This window comes from Teleopsis dalmanni, chromosome 2, assembly GCF_002237135.1.
Source record: "Teleopsis dalmanni isolate 2A chromosome 2, ASM223713v2, whole genome shotgun sequence".
Lineage (NCBI taxonomy): Eukaryota > Metazoa > Arthropoda > Insecta > Diptera > Diopsidae > Teleopsis > Teleopsis dalmanni.
In genome coordinates, this window is record NC_051847.1 from 107961984 (window position 1) to 107970715 (window position 8732).

The 8732-nt window shown below is 28.2% G+C and overlaps 2 protein-coding genes and 1 long non-coding RNA gene across 3 annotated transcripts; 1 reads left to right on the forward strand and 2 right to left on the reverse strand.

Annotated features, from left to right (window-relative positions):
• Positions 1-6: 6 nt before the first annotated feature.
• On the forward strand, positions 7-811 carry LOC119684291 (the record flags this gene model as incomplete). The annotated part of the gene is made up of 3 exons (XM_038098299.1): positions 7-127; positions 208-402; positions 471-811. Coding segments are annotated over 3 exons (534 nt in total), but the record flags the coding sequence as incomplete, so codon positions are not given.
• A 2152-nt stretch (positions 812-2963) lies between these two features.
• On the reverse strand, positions 2964-3478 carry LOC119683695. Its single transcript, XR_005252684.1, has 2 exons — positions 3351-3478; positions 2964-3211 (listed from the first exon to the last, which is right to left on the reverse strand). It is a non-coding gene; the product is annotated as an uncharacterized LOC119683695 (long non-coding RNA).
• Positions 3479-6057: 2579 nt separating this feature from the next.
• On the reverse strand, positions 6058-6626 carry LOC119686000 (metallothionein-1-like). Its single transcript, XM_038100443.1, has 2 exons — positions 6486-6626; positions 6058-6308 (listed from the first exon to the last, which is right to left on the reverse strand). The coding sequence occupies exons 1-2, from the start codon at positions 6505-6507 to the stop codon at positions 6232-6234; spliced, it is 99 nt and encodes a 32-aa protein (XP_037956371.1). The 5' UTR covers positions 6508-6626; the 3' UTR covers positions 6058-6231.
• Positions 6627-8732: the final 2106 nt, after the last annotated feature.

An 8732-nucleotide genomic window follows, 5' to 3' on the forward strand; every position in this document is an offset into this window, starting at 1 on the left:
CCTAAAATCTGTAATAACGATAAGGACTGCAGTGTCTGGAATAGACAAGAGTTATGTTGCGATATTTTCGGATCAAAAAGTTGTGTCTCAGGTATGCAGAAACCCTTAGAAGAAAGTTCTCATGCACGTAAGTAACTTTAATTTCAATTACCATATTTATGCATTTCTTTATTTATAAATAATAAAATAAAATAATTCCATTTGCAGCCATATTGGGTATCATACCACGTAAATGCCCCACTCGTCCTCTAGCTGAATTATGGTGGTCCGTGCAAGAATGTCAAACCGATATGGATTGTTGGCCGCGTGTATGTTGCCCAGATGGACAAAAACGTTATTGTCGAACTTCACAACCTGAATTAGAGATTGCACCCGTACCGGTCAAACGTTCTTTCAATTACTGTAAGTAGTTTGCAGTTCTTATTAGATGACTAAGATTTAGATTTTATTGTGAATGCTTTCTTTGACAGTGTCAGAATATCTTGAATGTACACCACCTCCACCACCGATATTTGATTTACATCCTAAAGCTTGCACGTCTACTTTGGACTGTTTTCCGAATGTTTGCTGTCAAGAGGCTGGCCTACGTCACTGTCGACCACCAAAGAAATCTGTGCTTACTTTAATGGCCAATTTCTTGAATGTTGGCTTTGTACAGCGATTGGCCCAAAATATTGTAATTAAGTGATATTGTTCTAATTATTTTTTTAAAACCTAATTATTAAAAAGTGGATATGTTACTATTTGTATACTGTTTGTTAGTCGTCTGTAAATGAACTTATCTTGTTATGATTTGTATATATTGAAAAATTCGGTGATATATATTTAAAGCTTTGCTCAAATTCTGTAAATATTTATTAAAAAAAAAATAGAAAATTAAATATATAAGTACATTTTTATAAATATATATACATATGTGTAGTTTGATATAATATTATATATATGTATTGTAGTTAACTAAGACTTAGTAATATAATTTGTGGTTTTAAGCAAACGTCGCAATTAAGAATTAGCACAATAGGTCACCTGAGTTGCAGTGCATTGTTTTCCATACAATGATAAATATAATATATAATAAATGTAATAATTTGATGTACATTATAGATAAAAATTAGTCTCAGCTTAAAAGTCAGACAGAGTATTGCAGATTCCAAACAATACCAAAACATCTAAATGTAATAATTTTTTACAATATATCTAATCTACATTAAGAATATCATTGCGACAGTAAGTTCGAAGAGTTAGTATTAAATATAATCATATTATTTAAGAATAATAAGTAGAGTCACCTAATCTGTAATCATTTTTTAGATTGCAAGTACCAAGGATTGAATCGTACCCTGCCAAAGTTGAAGCTCAGAATCAGTATTCATTAGCTAACTGATGAATGACATTTATTGAAATTTATTCAAAAATTATATTTTAATATTTAAGATTTTTATGTTAAAATTGCAAAAGGTTGCATTTTATTAAATGTTGTAAAACAGTTATTCATAGTTCAATAGACCTAACTCATTTAAAAGGTTCAGTTGTTTCTGTGGTATATTTTAAACGTTTGTAACTTCATTATTGGTATTATTGACACTCTCGATATTTTTTATAAAATCTAAAAGTTAGTTTTATGAGTTCTATTTATACATACTAACAACATTATATCTGGGGCTATGATCCAGCTATGAGCAGATAATCAAAAACCTACAAGATATTATTTATAATTTACTGTAGAGTTCATTTTTAATTCACTGTAGAGTTCATTTATAAATTATTATAGAAATTCATTCTACTAAACTTTTAGATTAAATAGATTTAATATTGAAAGTGGTATTTCCAATTTTTCAATACAGCACAATACACGTATACGGAATAGTAATTTATCTTATAATACAATCGAATATCTTTAAAAAAAAATATTAACTTCAAACCATTATAATATATTGTACCAAATATATTTCAGTACAAAGTCAAGTCATGTAAAGTCATATAAATCCTGGTAAATGACTACGTATTTAAATGAACTATTTTTGAGATATTGATTTCTTGACAGAACATTTTTTCGGTTACCTCTTTGACAACTTATTTCTTACTATCCCCCTATATCTAATCCTGTTTTACACATGTTTTGGGTTTTTTGAACCCAATGATGACGATGATTTCTTTATAATTCGTCTCTTGCATTAATACCCTCTTGATTAGAAACAATTTATTTGTATATGATTAGTACTCAACTAGGTAATCTATGACAGTACGGCTTGTTTATAGTTTTTGCAATTTTTTCAAAAAGCATTCAAACATAACGTTAGAAGGGACTCATATCTTTTCGCTATGGTTATTATTATATATAATAGAAGAGTATTGCCACCAGCTCAGTAGACAAAGGCTGTACTAAATTATTTAGTTTTTGGGCTATAAGACAACTCACGTAGCTACAGTGTTATATACATTATCATTTCACTGGTTAGTAATACCGCTCTTTCTAAGGTGGATAATATCCACCTTACAAAACATATACCATATAACAGTATTTTCTACTTTTTGTAAGTAAAAAACTGTTGATATATTAATATATTACATATTTTCAGTGATAATTTTATTTATATACTCACAATATTATTTTTTTTTCAAGTAATGTGTCATTCAAAACGTAGATAACAATTCCTAATTGATTAATTGACATACAGTTTGAAGTCAATAGTCTACAAAAACCTCATCGCATCTCATCTGCATTAAATATTTGAGTCATATTTGCAAAAATATATATATAAATATATATTTATTTTCATATAACAATCCACCCAGCATTGTCTAAAGTATTCTTTCACTCTTCAGCTTAAGATTATTGTATTAAAAGTGTAGACGTGAAAATTGCCCAACAGCCGGTACTGCGGGCTGAAGAGTCCTATTGTACCAACTTCAGCTTAAGATAGTTTAGACTTAGTTTGATGTGAGAAAAATCACTTCACAGATCTATTTTTTGAATTATTTATTGTTGTTTATAATACTTTAACATATGAATATAAGTAACATTATTAAGCTGTGATAATGCAATTTGAAAAATAATTAATTTTTAATTTGTTTTTCTTTTAACAAAATTTAATGATGTTTTGCTCAAAGTTTTATTTGCAACCGCATGATTTGGTTGTAGTGCAGGTGCAGTTCGGTCCGCAAGTACAACCTTTCTTTCCAGTATCTCCACCTTTTCCACATTTGCAATCTAAAAATATAAATTGCCATTTTTTTTGTTATTTTTTGTTATCAAATTAAACAAGAAATTTGTTTAGAAATTAATAAAATTACTAAACAATTTTATTTTTTTTCAACTTTCTTTAAATTACACTTTTCACCCGACTCACCAGTTCCACAAGGGCAAGGCATTTTGTTTTATTTTTTATATATATATTATTCTCTACTTAATAATTTCTTTATATCCGCACGATATCCAAGTAAGTCCGACTCCTCGCTATACTGAATAAAAGTATCTGAAGAAAGATACAGGCTCAATTTCTTTTATACTTAAAAATATACTCAAACTGGAAAGAGATTTAAGCTCTGTTTTTACGTAGTGTGAGTGAGTAGCTCTCTTTACTGCTAAATTTTACACTGGTTAACAAGATAATTTAAAACAATTATTACTTTGAATGGAATTTGTGTATTTAAATATTATGTATTTTGATATTTAACGAACACAACAGAATAACAAAAAAACAGTGTATATTATATATAAAAAATCTCTCCTTTTGAGGTAGAAGAAGGGGAATATAGAAAAAGATGTCTAAGGTAATTTGTTCGTAGCAAACAATAACCTTAGCGCGAAGAACAGAAAGCTGATCGACAAAGATGCCGATTCTACTATCCAAAAGCTACAAGTTGCTCAAAGTCAGGCTCTCCGAAGGCTCTGCAAAGTGCCATGGTACATCCGCACGAATGACATGGTAAGAGACATTAAAATAGATCCAGTCAAAAAATACATAAGGGACAGAGCTCTGAATTATATGCGAAAACCGACAGGCTGCCCTACTTAGCACTATCTAATCTCAGAGTAATCACTAACCGCACGGTGCGGTACGCAGATCTTAGATCAATTATTGAATAATAACGAAGATTATCAGGAATACTCAAATTAGTCAGTGAGATGGGTGGGACTCTGCAGAAACCCCCAGCCATCATAGAGTAAAAGTTCACAAATGCACTGACTCGGATAAGGCTCAACATAAGAGTTTGTAGAAGTAACGTAATTTGCACCTCTTGAAACGAAGGTTTTTTTTATTAACCATTTATTTGTTAAATATTTAAACATTTGAAATTGTAAATCATAGCAAATTTCCTAATAATTATATATCTAGTAATGATTCAATTATGAGAAGTTATCATTGTTAGTATTTATTAAGAGCAACCCCTCATTTGTATATTCGCTCTTATATTTTATTTTGTTACATAGAAGATTAGTTAGTATTTTTTTGTACAAGATCCAATATATAATAAGTATATGTTTTTCATCCTATAGGTATATATAAAAGGCTTCACTCGAAATGTAGTTCAATGTATTGATTTTACTCAAACTCTCTGTTAGAATATGCAGTAGTGCAAGACTATCTTAATTGCTTGACATTACAAATGACTTTCACAGCAATTCTTACAATTCTTTTAGTCATTTGTTTTTTTATATAATATAAAATTTAAAAGTTATGAAATTGTTCTATTATCATTAATTATAGGTGCTTAATGTAGTACGTATCCAGCAAATAGTATCTTTTTTGAGAGTCACACTATATTTAATGAAAAAATGGAACAGTTATTTCTCATTGAAGAGAGTTCGTAGAATAAATATTTTTAGATTTTAAATTGTAGCATACGAAGTTTCATACTTCTTCAAAAAATGAAATATCATTGAAAAAGAGGAATATAATATCTATTAATATTTATATTATATATATATATATATATATATATATATACTATATGTTTATAGTCAACAACAAAATGAGTAGATTATGATTATTAATTTAAATACATGATAAAGATACCACCAGACGCCCATCAAATCAATTAATTCGGTGATATTAGGATGAAAAATTATTTTGGATTACCTAACAGCTTAGGGTAATTTAGGGTATACTTAATATGGACTTTGTGGTAGAATGTTAATGTCATTCTATTCAGAAAACTGTAGGACTGATAAGTTGGTTAGGTAGACTAGCAATCATTATCCGAGCGCAAATGGAAGCAATATTGGATAATCTTTCTTCATCTGTAAAATATAGTTAATGCATAAGTGTGTTCAAAAGACCACACTTATGAACAGGATAATGTAACCAACACTTGATAAAAAAATCAAATAACTTTCTGAGCTAACAATAGAGGAAATCTTTATGGTCACAGTTTGTATAACCAGTCATCTGCTAATTCACGAGGTTGGAATACTTATTGCCATCTATAAAATATTGTTAAAGCATAGAATTCCAGAGATCAACAAATCTAGGACGAATGTGTGTAGCAAATGTACAAATATAGCTTATTTTTGATTGATTCAACTATCAAGAGAAGACATCTTTAATGTCATGGCTTGTATAACCTGGCCTTTATGGAAGTCATGGTTATAGGCTAGGAGTTCTTTTCAATAAATATTACAGAAGTGCTGAAGGTAAAGAGAAAGCAGAAATTGTGAAGCAGAAGTTATTCGGCTGTATCTGTAAGAAGGGGGAAATCGCCAAGCAAATACGTCTTTAACTTTTTTCAGAGGTTTTCAGTATTAAGATTAAATAGATTTCGTACTTTATAATTGCCTCAAAATGCCTCTATACGAAAAACAATGTTGAGTCCGCATCCAGGGTTGGTCCGGTGTTCAGTAGTATTATTACAATGGGCTCCGAATACCTGTAATTCTACTTAATTTTAATTAATTAAAATTAGTCTAATTTCCAAAATTAATTTCTTCTGTATATTCTTCTGTATGAATATTAAAAATTGTTGATTGATGTATTCTTTAAAACACATTTTTTTTAAATTTTATTTATTTAACTTTTTTTATTTTAATTACTTTTCAATTGAAATGATACTGCGTATAAAATCGTTTAAGTAAATAAACTTAAAAATAAGCCTTAAAGCTAGTCAGACGATGTTGGGTTCAAATTTCAGTCATTAAATTGACGTCGTTTGTAAATGTGAATCCGAATCAAAATTAATGAAATATGATGACGAATCTTAAACTATTGAACGATGAAAGCTAAAGTATCTTCATTTGCTTGCACTGGCGCATTTGCATGAAGCTCCACAACCACAATTGCTCTGCTTTTCAGAGGCGCATTTACAACCTGAAAATGAGAAAAAATCAAAAACGTAAATAAAAATTTTAACAAAAATTTATATAAAAATAGAACTGATAAAAATACATATATAAATAGTAGCATAACTACGTAATTCTTGATAACACCGATAGACCCATTAACAATAATTTACAGATAACTTCAGTTCTTATCAGTTCAACTTACCGGTTCCACATGGGCAAGGCATATTGATGACGTCTTTTGTTTATTGTTTATTGTTTATTGAAATCTTCTGGAAAAGCTTTCTCAGCTAAAGTTCTCTACTAATTTTAATAGTCGCGTTGAACTTTTGGGTTCTCACTGATCTATAATAAAAAATGTTTACAGTTTTATAAGCACAAAATTATGGAGACTTGATTTGAGAGATAAAAACTTTTGCACACGACCCTCGTTTAATTAATTCAGGGTATATTTGTGTGCAGAGTGCAAAACGGGTGGTGTGCAACATAGGATGATAGTAATTCTAATCTATATATGTATGTACATATCTATGTATATTCCTATTAATATTAATTAATCTATTAGTGGAAAAATACCTATGACAGAATAATTAAATGGATTTAAATTATTATTGATAAATTATAATTTAATTTCTTCTGAATTTGGTATACCTTTTTAATATTATATTATTTTAGTAAAAATAAAATGATTTTATTGAAGACTATCTCGGATCAGTTATGAAATATAATTACTAATAATGTAAATTTACTATATCCTGAAATATATTTTAGAGGTTTGGTTGAAAGTAAAGACTTATAATAGAATTTTTCCTTATTTTTGACCGTAACTATCAGGACAGAAATTGACATTATCTCCAATATGTATATGTGAAGTTATTTAGTAAAATGTATTCTAATTTTATGTCTTTTATGGATAAATGATAAAATCTAATTGAAAATATGAATAATAATTTTTTTTTAAATATTATTTTAATCATTTTTGCATTTCAATAGCAACCGAGAACATTGGTTAGGCATATTCTTAAGTTAAAATATTTTAATTGATGTTTGAAAAGATCCAATACATATTTTTTCAACTTTTAATATAACTTTCTTTGAATTATTTTTAAAATAAATTACAAACACATATCTACAAGTCTGATTTTTTATAATGTCATCAAAAATTAAGGTATCAAACCTTATCAGTGTAAATATAAACAATAAACCTCACAACAACAGAAAAGTAAACAATTTTGCACTCGACCCACGAAACTAACAATGCACCGAGTGCAAAAGGTTTGAAAACTCCAATTCAAACGTTTGTAGGTCTATAAAATAACTGACATATCTCCGAAACACATCAGTGCATATCAAGAAGTGCAATTCGAAGAAACTCCAAGAAGTTCTAAGAACATTTAAAGAAATATCAAAAACAATGCCTTGCCCATGTGGATCTGGTAAGGGATTTTCTATGAAATTATAATAAAATAAAATATGCATAAAATATTATATTATATTTTTTTATATTATATTTAATAATTATTTAATTTTCTTCTTCTTAGGTTGTAAATGCGCTACTGAGAAGCAAACCAACTGCGGTTGCGGTGACTCGTGCAAGTGCGCCACCAAGAAGTGAACAATATAATTCGAATTCATATTTAAGATGATTTTTTTATATAAATAAATAATTTGAAATTATTTCCTTATTTAATAATAAACAAATAAAGAAATTAAAATTAATTAATATACTATAAACTATATCTTATACGTTATAATATTCTGCGTTTGATAAAACTCAATTTTTACTGAATCCAATCACTCGAATAGAATCCGACAATCCCATTTAGGTTTTGCAATAAGGGATGGAAAATTAAAGAATAATGTTTTGATGCTTGAAATTATATTTAGACAATAATTAACTCTGACAAAACAGATGTTCACGTGTCTCTTTCTCAGATGGAAGCGAGCGTAATGCACTTAAATTGCAATCGGGGAAGTTCAGTAAAGCTCTATATCGTTCTTTATTTCAGTATCTCGGGCGAATGTCAAATTATGTTAGAGACTATTATATATTATTAATTGCTCTATTGTTTTATACATATAATTTGCTATTTAAAGAAATTTGTTACATTGCCTTATTAATTGTGTTAATGAGGAGAGGATAGACTCTTCTCCTTATGAAGAAAATGTATAGCAAATGGTAGTATATAATATCAATAAGTAGTATATTCTAATAATAGATCTATTAAAAACACATTTTTTGTACAAGATTAGACAATCGAAAAGACTCGAAGGATAGTTCATCAATTCTAGAAGAGTTTAGTGTGAAACCCATTTATTTAAAATATTTTATTTTTCTTAAAAGTATTAATTTTTTTAATATTATTTTATTTTACAGCTAAAAGTATAAATTCTAAACAAATTAAGTCTCGCTGTCATCATATTTCAGTAATTAAATTTTTATTGATTTTCT